The sequence below is a fragment of the Pan troglodytes genome, chromosome 3 (genome assembly GCF_028858775.2).
Source record: "Pan troglodytes isolate AG18354 chromosome 3, NHGRI_mPanTro3-v2.0_pri, whole genome shotgun sequence".
Lineage (NCBI taxonomy): Eukaryota > Metazoa > Chordata > Mammalia > Primates > Hominidae > Pan > Pan troglodytes.
In genome coordinates this window covers 111,281,107-111,300,764 of record NC_072401.2, presented here as the reverse complement: position 1 = coordinate 111,300,764, position 19,658 = coordinate 111,281,107, and the positions used below count along the sequence as shown (strand labels likewise).

The window sequence follows — 19,658 nt, the reverse complement described above, 5'->3', positions numbered from 1 at the left end:
TGTATTTGTATCCAGTATTTCTAGTCTGAAAAGAAACACTCAAATAGAATAACTTCTCCCAAAGAAAAAATATATTTGCACTGAAATATTTTCAGTGGTATATCCATGAAACTAAAAACTGGAAAGCAATTTAAATGTCTACTATTTAAACAATGGTATATTGTATTATGCTTAACAGTCATTTAGAATGACAAATATGTGAGTCTACAAATTCATTTGACATTGAAAAAATATTTATTGAGTGCCTACTACATGCCAGACAGAATTGGGTATATGTGCTAAGGATACATCAAAGAACAAACATATAAAAATCTCCACTCTGATTGAAGTTAACTCTGTTGGCAAATATATGGAATATATATGCAGAAAAATGGTACTCAAAATTGCAGAAAACATCAAAATATGCACAGGGGTCATAATGCTATATAATATATATGCATTGACTTAACATTTTATTTAGAAACAATCATGTTTAATGTTCATTTATTTTTGTTTAATAACATAAGTTAATTGATTTAAATGTTAAAATGTTGAAATGCAAAAAATGCTTTCTATTCTAACTGGGAACATCCAACAACTCATTTCAGTAATTATCTAGAATTATTCATTTATTCTAACATTAAATTAGTGACTGCTTTTATTCTAATGGAGGAGCCAGGCAAGTTAAAGGTCATCAGTACAGTGTAATGCATGCCATAACAGGGAGAAAGAAAGGGGACCTTAACCTCTGATGCCTAATTCGTCAAAGGAGATGAGCAATAAGTTGATATATCAGGACACAGAGAAGCATACACTACAGCAGCCAGAGTGCACAAACAGAAGCATGAGCTGTGCTTGAGGAGCTTACACTCTCATAGGACAATGATCCATGTCTGCACTTGATCTAAATGGGCTCATATTTAAAAGAAAAGCATTGTCAAAAAACTAAAGTGTTTTGATAGTGTGTCCTTTTCTCTTATTTCAGATTCTTCCAGAAGCCAATGGGTTTTGAGATACATCCATGGGTAAAATACTTGTCACAGGCATTGTTTGGTGAGTCTGACATTTGAACATAGCAAGCATTGCCCTCCGAAACCTACGATAAAAAAAGGAAAATCTGGCATTAACCCATAATGATTTGGAACTTCTAAAGCATTTTCAAATATGGCTAAGATGCCACTACTGCCAATTTACATCTCTGGATAAATTTCTGCCTCCAACTTTAACATGTCCTGTTGAGAACCTTTATAAATATATAAAGTATATGGTACAGTTAAAGCCCATTTTGCACTATTGATTCTATAGATTTCCTGTTGAGAAACTTTATAAATATATAAGGTATATGGTACAGTTAAAGGTCAATTTTGCACTGTTGATTCTATAGATTGAAGACATCTAATAAAAGTAAATAATTATATGTATTTAAAAGGACGCTACTAATGTCAAGTGCCATGAGTTGTTTATTTGAACTAACGATGTGTATTTCATCCATCTGTTCTTCCTAGCAAGAATTTTCCAAAAGAACTACCAGCAGATTCTGAATTTAAAATGTGTTCTTCATTCTTCTTATGTGGTCTGTTTGGTCTGTAAAATTTTATGTTTCTTCACATACCTGTAGCTAAAGCTGCTTTTCCAAACATTGCCATTCCAGGATAAAATTACCTGACCTCGGCTGGACGCGGTGGCTCACGCCTGTAATCCCAGCGCTCTGGGAGGCTGAGGTGGGCGGATCACGAGGTCAGGAGTTCAAGACGAGCCTGGCCAAGATGGTGAAACCCCATCTCTACTAAAAATACAAAAATTAGCCGTGTGTGGTGGCGGGCACCTGTAATCCCAGCTACTCGGGAGGCTGAGGCAGGGAATTGCTTGAACCTGGAGGCAGAGGTTGCAGTGAGCTGAGATCACACCACTGCACTCCAGCCTGGGTGACAGAGAGAGACTCCGTCTAAACTTCACTGAGGAGGCAGAAAAGGAACATTTTGCTAAGAAACCCAAAAAAGAGAGGAGGTAAGAATTCCCTAGTATCCAGATGCCTTTTATGTTGGGACTAAACTTTTCCCTTGCATTTGAATGATATGTCTTATTTCTTGTAAATATACATCTGTGCTACCCACCAAGTGAGCCCAATGTTGCCTTGTCCATTTTCCAGTTATAGAATCCCTGTTTTCTTTGGAAACCACTATTCCATGTATTTGGGATGGGGGTAACCATTTGAACTAAGCTGACCACTGACATCCCAGGCTCTTTTCTGTCAGAGAGCCATCTGAGATGCAGTTGGCATTTGGGGATGCTTAGCTGGTAGAACTTGGGTCTGGGGTTGCCCACAATCATCTCTGCCACTGTGTGGGAAGAGTCTGTAACAAATCTGGAGCTCTAAGCATTTAAGGTCCTAGATGCTGCTCCAGTCACATGAGGCAAATGACCTTTATGCTAGATTGAAGTGGGTTTCTGTCACTTCTCTCCCAAGAAGTCTTAACATTCTTTTTATATCAGTTTTATTTTGTACTGCAAGCATTTTAGACATTACTTACTTTTTATTAGCAACCACATAAATGCAGGGGTTATAGAATGTAGAAGATTTTGCAAACAGTGGAGCTATGATGGCCATGGGGGGAGGAATCTTCTTTGGGTCACCAAAAGAAGCCCATAAGCACACGATGGAATAAGGGGACCATGCCACCAGAAACATGCAGATCATGATCACAGACATCTGAAAAGAAATAAATATTCACCAAGCCCAATACCTAAAATATTTAAATATTAATATATCTAAAGTTGGGTAAAAATCTATCTAGGTTGGAATTTGAATATGTTTATGTTTTTGATGACATAAAGGAAATAGTTGAGGTTTTTTTCTGCCTTCAATGTTCTTTTTTCAAGTGCCTGAAGTCCTCGATGATAATAAGACCTTGTGAAATGGGTATATCAAGAATATATAACATTGCTTTTAAGAATGGTACACACACATAAGGAATGCCCTCTTTCTTTCTGCGTGCTAGGGGAGAGTACAAAAGCTGACTTTGATGAAAGACAGATAAAAACCCACCCCACCCCACTTCACATCATTATGCTATGAACTCCTGGCATGGCTATTATTATTATTATCACCATCATTATTATTTGCTCTTACTGGGATTACCTGCTAAATTAACAAAAGTAACTTTCTAACTTTCTAAACTCAATCTGGAAACAAATACAATCCTATCTTGAGCTCAGTGAATTCTAACACAGGCCATTTCTGCTGGATATATGTTACACACAATGCAGATAATTTTGTAAAGGAGATCTCTTGCATCTTGTTTAAATGGAAAAATTATATTTTTATATTGCTTCCCTAGATTGCCTGCTAAAATTATGGAACAGAGGTTAAAGAAGACATAAACCCATAAGGACAGAGAATCAGAGATTAGATAATACATATTTTTAATGGAAAAAATGGCCATTGGATAAGTGGCAAATTATGTAAGAAACATGAGAATAATTTTATAAATAAGTAAATAAATAAACGTTAAAAAGAGCCAACTATGAGGGAAAACCAGATACAGACCAATCCATACTACAGAGCTACAGAAATTCTAGTAACAAAGGGTACCAGAAAACTCTAGATGTGGGGGTGCACATGGAGCTCAAAATAGAACTGGTTGAAATCTACAAAGAAAGTAGACTTCCAAATCTTTACCCCTGTCCACTCAGTCTACTCAGTAACTTCCCCTTCCTCTCCCTAGAAGACTTCCAGAGGCTCAGTATAAAGAAAAAAGAAGGCTAATTTGGGAAACTCAGAACACAGAGACACCAGGTTCAGCTAAGCACTTCAGTACTGTATTGAAAAGAGGGGTACTTGTATGCTGCTCCCTCCCTGCACTGAGTGTGAAAAAACTTGGAGATAGACTTGTACCTCCCACCCAGGAACATGAAAGGAACTGATCTGCCCAGAATAAAATAGCTAAAGATACAGTTACCTAGACAGTTAGAAATTCCCCCAAACCTCCATTCCATCATTTTAGCAGGCAATCAGGAGGGAGCAACATGAAAAATATAATTTTTCCATTTAAACAAGATACAAGAGAGCTCCTTTACAAAATTATCTGCATCATGTGTAATATATATCCAGCAGAAATGGCCTGTGCTAGAATTCACTGAGCTCAAGATAGGATTGTATTTGTTTCCAGATTGAGTTTGGAAGTTAGAAAAAAAATTTTTTTGATTAGCAGATAATCACAGTGAGAGCAAATAATAATAATGATGATGGTGGTCATAATAGTAATAATAACTACAGAGACAATTAGAAATTCCCCCAAAAGAAACATCTTGCTAATGAGCATCTCCATGCTTACAATCAACATTTTTAATGCATTACTCTTAAGTATGAAGGGACAATCATTGACCACCAGATATTAAGAAAACTTTTACATTGACAGGCAAAGAAAAAAAAAAACAGTGCAAGAACTCAGGGGAAACAAAAATATGTGGTAAACAGAAGGAAGTATAAATATATACATAATATCACAGAAATAACAGGAGATATACATCCATAAAACAAGGAGAGAATAGAGTATAAAATAGCTGTTTTATCAATAAAAATGGTTTTTAACTCTAGAAGAGAACCCAGGCAATACCATTCAGGACATAGGCACAGGCAAAGATTTCATGATGAAGATGCCAAAAGCAATTGCAACAGAAGCAAAAGTTGACAAATAGGATCTAATTAAACTAAAGAGCTTCTACACAGCAAAAGAAACTATAAACAGAGTAAACAGACAACCTACAGAATGGGAGAAAATTTTTGCAATCTGTGCATCTGACAAAGGTCTAATATCCAGCATCTACAAGGAACTTAAACAAATTTATAAGATAAAAACAAGCAACCCCATTAAAAAGTGGGCAAGGGACATGAACAGGCATTTCTCAAAAGAAGACATATATGCGGCCAAGAAACGTGAAAAAAAAAAAGCTCATCACTGATCATGAGAGAAATGCAAATCAAAACCACAATGAGATACAATCTCATACCAGTCAGAATGGCTGCTAATAAAAAGTCAAAAAATAACAGATGCTGGTGAGGTTGTGGGAAAAAAACACTTTTACACTCTTGATGGGAGTATAACTTAGTTCAACCATTGTGGAAGATTGTGTGTGGCAATTCCTCAAAGACCTAGAGACAGAAATACCATTTGTCCCACCAATTCTTTTACTGAGTATATACCCAAAGGAATATAAATCATTCTATTATAAAGACACATGCACATGTATGTTTATTGCAGCACTATTCACAATAGCAATCATGGACATGACATGGAATTAACCTAAATTCTCATCAATGATAGACTGGATAAAGAAAATGTGGTACATATACACCATGGAATACCATGCAGCCATAAAGGAATGAGATCATGTCCTTTGCAGGGACATCGATGGAGCTGGAGGCCATTATCTTTAGCAAACTAATGCAGGAACAGAAAACCAAATACCGTATGTTCTCACTTATAAGTGGGAGCTAAATGATGAGAACACATGGACACACAGCGGAAGCAACACACACTGGGGCTTGTTGAAGGGTAGAGGGAGGGAGGAGGGAGAGGATCAGGAAGAACAGCTAATGGATGCTGGGCTTAATACCTGGATAGTCTGTGCAGCAAACCACCATGGCACACGTTTACCTATGTAACAAACCTACACGTCGTGCACATGTACCCCTGAACTTAAAATAAAAGTTGGAAATTTTTAAAAAATGGTTTTTCTCCTATCTGTAAAAGTGAGAGTAGAATGTAAAAAATGTTACAGAAAGGTTGTATGATATTATCAGGCTGGGAACAGGGGGAGGTGAATCAGGTGAATTATATCAGTGCAGGGTCGGATCCTGTTTTTATTTAAAATTTCTATTTTGTTCAACATAATTTTTACATTAATATTGTTTTTTAAGTACTACATTAAACCACTTTTTTTATTAATGAGTTTTTTGGTGCTTGCTTGAATTTTGCACCCAAGGGTTGGCCTTCACTATCCTCACCCTTATCCTAGACCTAAATATGGTTAAGCAAATCTCCCAGAAAGTAGAAACAAAAAGAAACAAACAACAACCACAAAAGAAACAAACAAAAATAGACAATATAGGAGAGAAAATTTAAGAAAATCAGAAGGTAAATCTAGCAGATTAAATATCTAAATAAAAGGAATTCCAGGGAAAGAGAAGAAAAGAAAAAACAGAGGGACTGAAATAATCAGAGAAATGATACTAGAAATCTCTTAGAAGAGGAAGACTGGAGTCTCCACACTGAAAGTACTCACCAAGTACCCAGCACTGGATAAATACTCATATCAAGGTGCATCAGTATACATTTTCAGAAAACTAGAGACATAGAGAAGATCCTATAAGCTTCCAGAGAGAACCCACAGATCACCACAGAGCATCAACCACCAGAATGCCATCAGCCTTTGTAGCAGCAATGCTGGAAGCTAGGAGACTGTAGAGCAATGCCTTCAAAACTCTTTGAATATTACTTTTGCACCTAGAATTCTAGACCAGGCAAACAATCAGTCAAACATGATAGTAAAATTAAGACATTTTCAGTCATGCAAAGTCTTAAAAAATTTACCTCTCCCATAACCTCAGGAATTAATTGAAGAATGTGCTCCACCAAATCAGAGGAAATAAACTAAGAAAAAAAAAAGGAAGACAAGCATTCCAGAAAACAGGGGATTTGACCCTGGAAGGAGGTGAAAGCATCCTGAGCTGGTGATGAAGGGAGGCCTGAGGATGTTGGCTTTCTGAGCAGTGGTCCTCAGGAGCAATCAGTTCAAAGCAGAGCAAGAGGCCCCAGGGAACCAGGAGGATGGCTCCAAGAAGAGGATAAGGTTCATCACATCTGTGGTGTGTTTAAACATACTGAGAGCAGAGAAAGAGCCTCTTTATCTAACCAAATATTGTTAACATTATACTGACAGGTAAGGAGAGAGAAAGGTGTGGAGGAGGAGTTGGGCAGGTGGGTGGTATAAGAGAATAAATCCTCATCATCCATAGTAGGAAATCAAGAGATGATGACCAATAAAAATATCCAAAAGAGCAAACAGTATATCATTCAGAAATAAGAAGGCAAGTGGCCAGGCGCATTGGCTCACACCTGTAATCCCAGCACTTTGGGAGGCCAAGGCAGGTGGACCGCCTGAGGTCAAGAGATCAAGACCAGCCTGGCCCAACATGGTGAAACCCCATCTCTACTAAAAGTACAAAAAAAATTAGCCAAGTGTGGCAGCGGGTGCCTGTAATCCCAGCTACTGGGGAGGCTGAGGCAGGAGAATCACTTGAACCTGGGAGGCGGAGGTTGCAGTGAGCCGAGATCGTGCCATTGCACTCCAGCCTGGATGATAAGAGTGAAACTTCATTTCAAAAAACAAAAGCAAAAAACAAAAATAAAAGCAAAAAAAGAAATGAAGAGGCAAACACAGAAGAAAGAGCTGGGGCGTGAGAATTGGAGATGAGGGAGAGAAGACTGCAGTGGTCCCAGGGACTCTTTCAACTATGAGTGGGTAAAAGCTCCATGACAACAATTTTTCAAGGATTTTGATCTCTTACCTTTGTTACATCTATCTGATCTGACCAGTCTCTGTTGAGGGACTCAGTGCAGTCACTGGTAGTGTGATGTTTAATGGATAGCGTGACATGGTAATAGCAGTAAAACATCACTGTCAAGGGCACAATAAAATTTATCGCAATAACTGTCATGGTGTAAGACACAAAAGATCTGAAAATAAGAAAAGGCAATCATGATTGCTCATTTAATGTCCTAAGTGGGGGAAGGAGAAAGAGGAGATAATTATTAAAAACAATACTGGTAGTCATTATATTGCTAAATAATTTTAGAAGTATATTTGACTTTTAGTTCATTTAGGCCCGGAGTTGGCAAACTATGGACTGTAGGCCTATTTCAGCCTATCACTCATCTTTGTAAATAAAGTTTTATTGGAACACAGCCATGTACCCTCATTTACATACTGGCTATGGCTGCTTTTACAGGACGATGACAGAGTTGAAGAGCTGTGATAGAGAACATCTGGGCTATAAAGCCTAAATTATTTACTTTTAATTCTTTTCAAGACATAATCTTGCTCTGTCACCCAGGCTGGAGTGCAGCGGTGCAATCACGTCTCACTGTAGCCTTGAACTCCCCAGCCCAAGCCAATCTCCATTTTAGCCAACCGAGTAGCTAAGACCACAGGCATAAACCACCACAGCCACCTAATTTCCCACCCCCCGCACCACCCTCTGCTTTTTTTTTTTTTTTTTTTTTTTTTTTGTAGAGACAGGGTCTCAATATGTTGCCCAGGCTGGTCTCAAACTCCTGGGGTGAAGTGATCTTCCTGCCCCAGCCTCACAAAGTGCTGGGATTACAGGCATGAACCACTGTGCCCAGCCTTTACTTTTTGAATCTACAGAAAAAAATTTAGATCGGGTTTGAGATCTAGAAATTTTCTGTTCATTTCCTTCATTTCCTCTAATGAACTAAATTATTATCTTGTTCCTGGAAAATATAAAGAAGCCTCACTAACTAGCAGGCAAATCTTTGCAGTGACTGTGCTTTTGCTACGCAGTTCTCAGAATGTGCTTGAACACCAGACCATCTTGAAAAGACAGCAGGGAGGCAGCCTGGGCTTTTGCCAGAACTGCACACTCTGTCTAGCTCCATTAACCCTTTTCCTGCTCATGAGCCTACCTTTGAAATGTGCAAATATTGGAAGGGTGATTGGTACCCTGCATTGCTGCCTTAAGAGAGAACACAGGGGAGGGAGGAAGGAATGGGGTAAAGGAGACAAAGGGAGCTGGATGACCTTTACTTGCAAACAAGCATAAGTCACTTTTCTCAATTCCGTCTTTGAACTGAGAATCACATCATCACTACCAGGGAAGCGCTTCGCCACCTTCTGTATGAGGAACACATGATCTGAGCTTAAATTTGAAAGGGTGAGAAAATGTCTACATTAGAAGCATTTGATTATAAAGTGTAAACTTGTCTCTTACCTATCATTTTTCCTCCAGTTTATGGTACACGTAGCACCAGTAGGATCTGGGGCATAACTAGCCCACCCTATGATAGGCATCAAAGCCCAAAACAGGCCATTGATCCAGGCTCCCAGAATCAAGCCGATGTAAGTGTTGGTGGTCATTCTTCTCCCTATTATCAAGCATAAGAAATATTAGCAACATTTGCCATTAATGGGACTCACTTTTTTAAACTTGCTTGATTTGTAAGTGTTATCAAGTAGATTCTTTACAGAGCACTTTGGTTGGCCTTAGGAGCCAAAATATGAGTGCAACACCTAATAAAAGTAACACAAATATTCTCCCTTTTACTAAGCCTATCTACATAAGTTCACATTCTGGAAAAAAAAAAGATATTTAAGCTGAAACCTAAATGAGAAAAGAATCAGCCAGAGGATAAGCAGGAAGAGTAGCTTTCCAAACCTAGCAAAACAGCAGGTATGAAAACCTCACTTTGGGCTTGGACCATACCTCAAAGTGTGAATAGCCTTATGAAATTTGGATTTTATTCTAAGTACAATAAGAAGCCATTGAAACATTTGAACAATTATTGCCAGAGAAATAAAACTGACCCTAACTACAAACCATTAGGTTTATATTTTAGCGTATATATATATTGAGTGGCCATTAGTCAAGAAATGGATTCATTAAGAAAGCTGAGAAAAGTGTTGTACCTACGTCAGGAAGGCAGATGGTCAGGTATCGGTCCACAGCCACGACCGTGAGTAATCCAATGCTTGCCATTCCAAAAAAAATATTCAATCCAGCATAAACCTGAAAACCAAAATTGAAAAGACTCTACCATTCTAAACACCCTCCCAAGAAACATTAAATTTTTGTCCATTGTTAGAATATATCTCAAATATACTAAAGGTTTTTTACTTTACTACTTTAAAATACATCTTCATTGTCAAATTATAACTGGTTTAATAAAAGAATTTATGGAAAGTAATTTGTAATTTCATTAACTAAAATGGACTTTTTTGAAAATTTTAAGACTTACAGTGAAATTTCTTTACAACACTCTATGAACAGAGTGCAGAACAACCACAAACCAGCAAAAGACTAGTATTCAGAACATGGGCAATTCAACAGGAGGAAAAGACAAACTCAATAGAAAAATGGCCAGATGACGAACGGGGTATTCACACAAGCCCATTAGCATTTGAATGTTTATAACATAAGACATACAACCACAATAATTCAAAGAAATACTGATTATAAGATGGCATTTCACACTCAAGAAAATGAAAATTTAAAAGTCTGACAATCCCAAATGTTAAGGAGAATGTGGAGTAATAGATGTTCTCATAATTTGAATAACTGTTTTGGACAGCAATTTGGCTACTTCTGATAAAGTTGAAGATGAACATTCTCTACAACTTAACCATTCCACTCCTAAGCAATGTGGCTAAAGAAACTCACATATTGCAGAAGGAGACATATGTAAGAACATTTATTGAAGCCTTGTCTGTGACAGAAAAAAAAAATTGGGGGGCCGGGCGCAGTGGCTCACGCCTGTAATCCCAGCACTTTGGGAGGCCGAGGCGGGCGGATCATGAGGTCAGGAGATCGAGACCATCCTGGCTAACACGATGAAACTCCGTCATTACTAAAAAAAAAAAAATACAAAAAAATAAATTAGCCAGGCTTGGTGGCAGGCACCTGTAGTCCCAGCTACTCGGGAGGCTGAGGCAGGAGAATGGTGTGAACCCGGAAGGCAGAGCTTGCAGTGAGCGGAGATCACGCCACTGCACTCCAGCCTGGGCAACAGAGTGTGACTCCATCTCAAAAAAAAAAAAAAGGAAAAGAAAAAAAATGGCAACAAAGGTCCAGTAAGAGTAAAATGAAAATCTACATTGGGCTTTCTATGTTCACAAAATGGAATATTATATAGCAGTTAAAATGAATGACTTACAGTCATATCCATCAACATGGATAAACCTCAAAAACATAATATCTAACAATGAAAGGAAATCGCATAATGCAAATAATATGATATCATTTACACAAAACCTGAAGTATTCAGACAGTATCTGGTTTATGTGCACATATATTAGAGAGAAAAACATTCATGGGAGGAATAAGATTGAAGATGGCATGCGGTGGCCTTCATCATTATCTGTATAGTTTTATATCTTTAAAAAGAAAAACAATCTGAAGCACAGATTGCGAAACATTAAGATTTAACAAAACTGGTTGGTACTTACGTGGTTATTCAGTATTCACTACTACTTTCATTTTATTCTCTATAGTTTTTAGCTTATGATAGTAAACTGCTAAAAGAATTAGGCCAAAAGTAATATTTGCTTACTGTCTTAAGGCAAATTAATATTAACTCATTTCCTTTTTACTAAAAAATAACAAATACATTTAGTAACAATTCTCATGGAGGACTTTCTATAGGAAAAACTTCAACAACATGGTAGCTTAACTATCTTCCATAATATTATGATTAAATCACTACTTTATTGTTTCAGATGAAAGCAGGGTATTTTTTTTAATTTGCAATATGCAAATATTTATTTGCATATGCAAATCAGCACTCTTCTCCTTTAGTTGAATGCTAGTTATTTTGTTTGTTTCTTCCTTTGAGTTGGGAGAATTTTGAAAATATAACAACGGCTGGTGATTTAATTTCTCTTATTAAAGAATATATTCCTAGTCACTTCTGTTGTTTTCCATAAAAGCACTGTATCTATTATTCTACAATATTCAATTTAAACTCTTGGGATTCGTTTTAGACATTTAAATTTACATTTATTTGATCTATTTATTTTGCTTTCATTCCAATGATCTCCAATACCTGACAGCCTGCGTATCCAAATTTCCAACTTCCATACAGATCTGAGGCAGCAGACATGGGATAGCCAATGCTACTGACCCCTATATCAGTAACAGCCAGGTTAATAATAATTGCATTTGTGGGTGTCCGAAGTTCCTTGTACTTAATGAAGATGCCCAGAACTATTATGTTGCTGATAATACTTATCATACCTGAGAACACACACAAAAATATGATGCATTTTGTTTAATTTGAATGTTTCAAAGTAGACTCAAAATTAAATATTTAAGCCCCTTTAAAAACATAACAGATCTATTTTAGTTCATTTATTTGAAGAGCTCCTGCTGTTCTTAAAACTGTATGTAACATCTTCACATCCCTTCTGTGAAATAGAAATGAGAAAATTAAAACACAAAGAATCTGGTAATTGCACAAGGCAGCACTGAAGGTTGGTTTTAATGTCTTCACTATTGAGTGTTCTGTCCTTGAAACTTCTTCATTGGCTTTCATACCATTCCTGCTGATTTTTAGGACAAATGTATGACTGACCATACCCTCTTTTTGTCAGCTTAACTTCCTCCTCTTCCTTCCTGGGGTCTGGGGCTCTTCTTTTTCGATAGTTGCCTTTCTCAAGCTTCAATTATCATTCTATCCTCACAGCACCTTTGTCACTATTTTCAGCCATGACATAAGCTCCAGTTCCACATCTTCTTTTTTCATTGAACTCATTGTCGTTTACTAAGCATCTACCATATGGAAGCTCATATGACTATTCCAGTATTTCTTGAAACTCAGCATGTCCAAATTCTTCATTCCAACACACACACACACACACACACACACTACCCCAATAGAAGAATGCATACTACAAGATTTGACTATCCAGAGAGGAAGTTGAGCCAGCTTTTTGGTCCATAGAGAAGCCTCACAGCTGATACCACCTTAATCAAGTTTCTGGAAATCAAGTTTCCAGAACCTCAGTGTTGTCAGTGCCCCAGATTGGTTGCACTGAGGTAGACAGATAACTAAATTTATTAACCAGAATGCCACTGTTTTATTTTACACTGAGAAATACTGTTGAGTGTACTGGATGTGCATGTTCAACATCCCCTACATGTGCCAGATATGGGCATACTAGATCCTAAAGGGGTGTGAGGGGGTGGGGTGTGAGTAGATTTCAGCCAAGAAGCTAGAATCATTACTGGATTGTTAGAGACTAAAGGAGGGTTGTGCAACAAGCAGGAATAGAGTTGAGTTCCCCATCAAGAAAAGAATTACTTGGTGATCAATCCCCAACTATTGTCAGAGAGGGACAGTTTCCAAGCACCAACATACAACATCAGCTCAGTAAAAACTTTTAACATATCTTGGCACTTCAGTCAGAACTTCTGCCTTAGCCTGTTAAACTAACCTTCCAGATTCCTGTTCTTTTCCCCTCCTTGCTTCTGGCAGAATCAGCTTGCTATAACATAGACTTAACCATGGTTCTTCTCCTCCCGAAAACTTGTAGTATTTCCCACTGGCTGTGGGATAACAATCCCAATGTCCCGACCTGATATTCCAGGCTCTTTGCCTCATCTGTTGTCACTCTCTAGAAGCAAATTTCTACACTTGTCAAGTGAACTCTCCATTCTAGTTTTTCCCCAGATACACCATGCTTGACTCATATTTCTCCCACTTGGAGCGCCCTGCTCCTTCTCTTTTCCTATCCAAATGCCATCCATCCTTCAAACTTCAGTTCAAGCCCCTAAGCGTTATCCTACCCACACTATCCTCTCCTCCCTAAATTTCCGAACTACTTGCTTATGATTAACTTAGTCTTATGTAACACTATATAGTTTAACTGTTACTTTTCCTTGTCTTTTCATGTGGATTTCAGGCTCCTCATGATTTCTGTGGTTTTTGAATACGTGACATACAGCAGATTTATTTAATAAGTGGGCTACAACTAAAACCCATATTGCTTAATTTCTATCATTCCTTCAAGATAATTAGCACACAATGACAGCAAATTTGATGATTCTTTGGCCCTATTTTTAGCATCTAGGATTGTAGCATGTATACAAGATATACTCCGAAGAATTTAATGAAATGAAGACTCTTTCTGGGCTAGCTACAAATTCAATGACTTTTTAAAGTTAGATAAAAACAGTGCAGTAAATTGCTGCCTACCAAGTACGCAACCAGAATAAAGGAACTATAATTCTGGGAGTCTTAGAAATAATGGGGGTTATGAACTAAACAGTTTAGCCCTTTCTCTATTCTCTCTGCAGCTGTACCAAGCACACTGCCTTGTTTCCACAGCTGTAGGTCTTCTAATGAGTATATAATAGATCACCTAGTTGTTAGATTTTAGTTGAGTCCCATTTCACAGTCAGTCTGAACACTAAGTAGCACTTGATGTTGACTTCTCCTTCACTCTTGAAACATTCTCCCTCTCCCCCTCCCCCTCCCCCTTCCTCTCCCTCTCCCCTTTGCACGGTCCTGGTCTCCCCTTTGCACAGTCTCCCTCTGATGCCGAGCGGAGGCTGGACTGTACTGCCGCCATCTCGGCTCACTGCAGCCTCCCTGCCTGATTCTCCTGCCTCAGCCTGCCGAGTGCCTGGGATTGCAGACGCGCGCCACCACACCTGACTGGTTTTCGTATTTTTTGGTGGAGATGGGGTTTTGCTGTGTTGGCCGGGCTGGTCTCCAGCTCCTGACCGCGAGTGGTCTGCCAGCTCGGCTTCCCGAAGTGCCGGGACTGCAGATGGAGTCTCGCTCACTCATTGCTCAATGTTGCCCAGGCTGAGTGCAGTGGCGTGATCTCGGATCGCTACAACCTCCACCTCCCAGCCGCCTGCCTTGGCCTCCCAAAGTGCCGAGATTGCAGCCTCTGCCCGGCTGCCACTGCATATAGGAAGTGAGGAGTGTCTCTGCCTGGCCGCCCATCGTCTGGGATGTGAGGAGCCCCTCTGCCTGGCCGCCCAGTCCGGGAAGTGAGGAGCACCTCTTCCCGGCCGTCATCCCGTCTAGGAAGTGAGGAGCGTCTCTGCCTGGCCGCCCATAGTCTGGGATGTGAGGAGCCCCTCTGCCTGGCCGCCCAGTCCGGGAAGTGAGGAGCGCCTCTTCCTGGCCGTCATCCCGTCTAGGAAGTGAGGAGCGTCTCTGCCCGGCCACCACCCCGTCTAGGGAGTGAGGAGCGTCTCTGCCTGGCCGCCCATCGTCTGGGATGTGAGGAGCCCCTCTGCCCGGCCGCCCAGTCCGGGAAGTGAGGAGCGCCTCTTCCTGGCCGTCATCCCGTCTAGGAAGTGAGGAGCGCCTCTTCCCGGCCGCCACCCCATCTAGGGAGTGAGGAGCGTCTCTGCCTGGCCGCCCATCGTCTGGGATGTGAGGAGCCCCTCTGCCTGGCCGCCCAGTCTGGGAAGTGAGGAGCGCCTCTTCCCGGCCGTCATCCCGTCTAGGAAGTGAGGAGCATCTCTGCCTGGCCGCTCATCATCTGGGATGTGGGGAGCGCCTCTGCCCCGCCGCCCCGTCTGAGATGTGAAGAGTGCCTCTGCCCGGCTGTGACCCCGTCTGGGAACTGAGGAGCGTCTCTGCCCCACCGCCACCCCGTCTGGGAGGTGAGGAGCGTCCCTGACCGGCCGCCCCGTCTGAGAAGTGAGGAGCCCCTCCGCCTGGCAGCTGCCCCATCTGGGAAGTGGGGAGCGTCTCCGCCCGGCAGCCACCCCGTCCGGGAGGTGGGGGGCAGCCCCTGCCCGGCCAGCTGCCCCGTCTGGGAGGTGGGGGGCGCCTCTGCCCGGCCACCCCGTCGGGGAAGTGGGGAGCCCCTCTGCCCGGCCGCCACCCCATCTGGGAGGTGGGGGGCCCCTCTGCCCGGCCGCCCTGTCTGGGAAGTGAGGAGCCCCTCTGCCCAGACGCCACCCCGTCTGGGAGGTGTACCCAACAGCTCATTGAGAACTGGCCATGATGACAATGGTGGTTTTGTCGAATAGAAAAGGGGGAAATGTAGGGAAAAGAAAGAGAGATCAGATTGTTATTGTGTCTGTGTAGAAAGAAGTAGACATAGGAGACTCCATTTTGTTCTGTACTAGGAAAAATTCTTCTGCCTTGGGATGCTGTTAATCTATAACCTTACCCCCAACCCCGTGCTCTCTGAAACATGTGCTGTGTCCACTCAGGGTTAAATGGATTAAGGGCGGTGCAAGATGTGCTTTGTTAAACAGATGCTTGAAGGCAGCATGCTCGTTAAGAGTCATTACCACTCCCTAATCTCAACTACCCAGGGACACAAACACTGCAGGGCCCTCTGCCTAGGAAAACCAAAGACCTTTGTTCACATGTTTATCTGCTGACCTTCCCTCCACTATTGTCCTATGACCCTGCCAAATCCCCCTCTCCGAGAAACACCCAAGAATGATCAATAAATACTAAAAAAAAAACAAAAACAAAAAAAACATTTTCCTTCTTGTCTTCTGTGACTTCCGTGCAATCTCTTCGACAGACCCTTCTTGATCTACTTCCTGGCCTTTCTTTCTTCATCTATGTCTTATTAAATATGTGCATTGTCCAACCTTCTGTCCTAGATCCCTTTCTTTTCACATTTAACACATACTCTGAGTGATTTCTTCATACCCAAGGCTACACCCTGATATTTTTCAGCCTCCAGACACTCAAACCCATGTGTCCAGCTTTTTATTGGACACCTCTCAAACTGAACTGAGAGACTTTTTCTCCTGCCTCAAACCTGTTCTTCCCCAGGTGTGTTCCCATCTGATGAAGAGCATCACCATCTATTCAGTGGCTCAAAAAAGAAACCTAGGCATCATCTTTGATACTTCTCTCCTTCTCCCACAATCCCATCATCCAATCATCAATTCCACCTTCTGGCTCTTGAATGTATCTACTTTTTTCTGTCCCCACTGCGATTACTCCCTCCTCAGAATCACTGCAATGGCCTCCTATGTGGTCCCTTAGCTACCACTATAGCACATTTCTAAAACACAAATCAGATCATGTCACTCCCATTTCAAACCCTTCAGTGACTCCCTGTCACCTTTAAAACTTACACGGCTCATCACTGTCTGGTACTCAGCCATCTTTTTCAACCTCTCACCCTTCAATTTACAGTTCATCCATAATGATTTATTTCAGATCCTCAAATTCACCATGTCCTCTTACCTCCCAGCCTTAACTGGGGAAAGGGAGAGTGCTCAAGGACACTAAATTAACAAAATGTCTGTTGCACTGGAAGTTGTAACAGTTTATAGGAGCCAAACTATAAACGAAAGATCAAATTAAAAATTAAATAAAAAATAAAAAATCTAAATAGGCTCTTGGTAAAAGTAACAAATGAAATAAATGCTTTCACTACACCCTTTCCTCATAGTTTTGGTTTTGATTTGCAACTTTAAGTGAGTTTTGTTAAAGGAGGAAAGTTAGGGGATCTAAAGAAAAATAGATGCTTGATACAGGGGCAGAACAAAAGCATAAAGAGGTCAGCTATGCTTCCTTCAGTGGATCCACCAGAAACACAAGCAAACAACACACACTCATTGTATACCTTGATAAAGCTGACTCTTGGATTTATATGTGAGGGCTCTAGAACCAAAATGCCTGGGTTCAAATCCTGGTGTAGCTACTTAGTAAATGTGTGTGCTGGACAAGTTTCTTAAGCTCTTCATCTGTATAAACTAGAGAAATAAAACTGAAGAGTAACTTACTAAATTAGTGTAAGGATGAATTATTCTGTATGTGTAAGGTTTTAGAACAGTGCTTGGTATATAGCAAGTATTCAAATGATAACATTAGTAGCAGTAGTAGTAAGATTACTATTATTATTACTGTTACAGAGATAAGAACTAAATAGAATATTTTCTGCATGCTAATTTTGTAACCAGGTCAAAAAAGGATAGTTTTGGTTGTTTTTTGGAATTTTTTTTTTTTTTTTGGTCATCTACAAATAACTAACTAAACCAAACACTTGTATACAAAGTATTTCCATGTAATTGTTAGGAGATTTTCTCAGTCTTTTTTGCAATTACAAAAAAACTAGAACTTGTCTAGTACTTATCATAGAGGTATTCAAATGAACGAGATAACGTCACTAAAATCACAAAACTTAACTGAGGAACTCAATTTCTAGTACTAGAAGTAATACGCTGAATTATAAGGAAGCAACTAAACAATTATAAACTGGGTATAGGATAGTGTGTTATACTTTTCACTCTACTTTTGAATGTTTGAAAATTTTTATAAGTCAATCCAAAAAATAATGAACTCAATATAAGAGTTACTTCTACAACTCGTTAGAGTATAAAGTTGAAAATTAAGTGATTGCTCAATATAAAAGTTACACAATTCAATGATACATTAAAAAGATAAAAAGTTTCTGTCATTCCCCCATCCCTTTTTTTCTGCAAACAATCCTTTACATCAATGAGTGTGTAGGGAGGAAAGGGAAAAAGAAACAAATATTTGTCCAACACCTACTATATGGCATTTATGTGTCACTTAATTTTACTCCTTATAACAATCATGACAGGTAACTTATTCTTATCCTTGCTTTACAGATGAGAAAATGGAAGAACAGAAAGGGAAGATACTTGCTCACAGTTGCAAATATACTAAAAGATGAAATCCAAAACACAAGTTTTCCAATAAGCATTCTGGAACAAGCTGAATTTTCAGACTCTGTCCTCAATGACAACATACTCTGCTCTGTCTTCTTAGGACTTTTTCTTTCCAGAACCTTTAAGTTCTTAGCTAAATTCTACCACCAAGAACAAAAATATGAGGGTTATGTATAAGAATAGTAAATGACATAAAAATATATTTTTGCCATGCTGCATACTCTTCTCCAATAAAAACTTTAACAATCCAATAACCAAATACATAGATTTTTATAAAAGAACTATTTATCACATAGAAAACTTTTCTCAGCCCCACTTCACTGCTCTTACATTATTTATCAAAATTCAAAATAACCTGTGACAATGGCCATCACTAACAATGCTTTCACTTATTCTTTCACCACATTCTCTTATTTGATCTTTACAGCCCAGAAATACAATATTATCATCATGGTAAAGCTTGTTGCTTTACCAACAAGCAAGCCAAGTCAGGATAAATGACTTGTCAAGGTTGGCCAATAATATGGAACTTGAAACAATGCATGCCTTATGCTGAAAATTTCTGACTTTCTTCACCCATTCTAAAGAAAGATAACTTACTTAAATATCCATACCTGCCATAATCAAGTAAGTTGCAACAATATTGTGTTCAGTCTGTGAAAAGACCGAGCCATCTTCATTTTTAGAGTCTGAACTGTTGCCTAAATTATTTCTTAGCATTTTGGAGGGAAGATACCGAAACACCCTTCATAAGCCTTCGATAATTATGAACTGCTTTATGAGCTACTGAGGAAAGATTTTTTAGGACCAATCATTTCCACTTAGAGACCTCAAAGAAGGGCCTTTTCATAGAGGCCCTCCCTTAACAAATTTAATTGGGCTAAAGAGGAAAGGACTTTAATTCCCAGAATAAGGGAAAAGCCTATTAGCAAAACAAAAAGAAATACCAAGCACCACACATTTTAACCTATTTGGGCATCAGTCTTCTATCTAAGGAGATTATCAAGCACACACATCCTATTTAACAATAAACAAACTCAGGAAATCAGTATAGGAGCCAGCCTTAGTCCTCTAAAACTATTCGGATTAAGGTCCCTGTTTTCTGTTGACCATTGAAGTCTTTCCATTTCGGCTCCTTTTGTTTTTTTTTTCTTAACAATTTAAATATTAGTGATAAAGAAGTAGTCTCCTTCCTACTTCCAAATCTCACTCTCCTAAAGGTACCAGTATTGTTTGGTTCATATCCTTT

General features: G+C 39.6%; 1 protein-coding gene across 1 annotated transcript; it reads right to left on the bottom strand.

Moving 5' to 3' along the window:
• Positions 1-215: 215 nt before the first annotated feature.
• RRH (retinal pigment epithelium-derived rhodopsin homolog) lies at positions 216-19,202 on the bottom strand. Its single transcript, XM_001138878.7, has 7 exons — positions 19,024-19,202; positions 11,820-12,010; positions 9,688-9,787; positions 8,993-9,146; positions 7,550-7,718; positions 2,511-2,689; positions 216-1,075 (listed from the first exon to the last, which is right to left on the bottom strand). The coding sequence occupies exons 1-7, from the start codon at positions 19,127-19,129 to the stop codon at positions 961-963; spliced, it is 1,014 nt and encodes a 337-aa protein (XP_001138878.1). The 5' UTR covers positions 19,130-19,202; the 3' UTR covers positions 216-960.
• Positions 19,203-19,658: the final 456 nt, after the last annotated feature.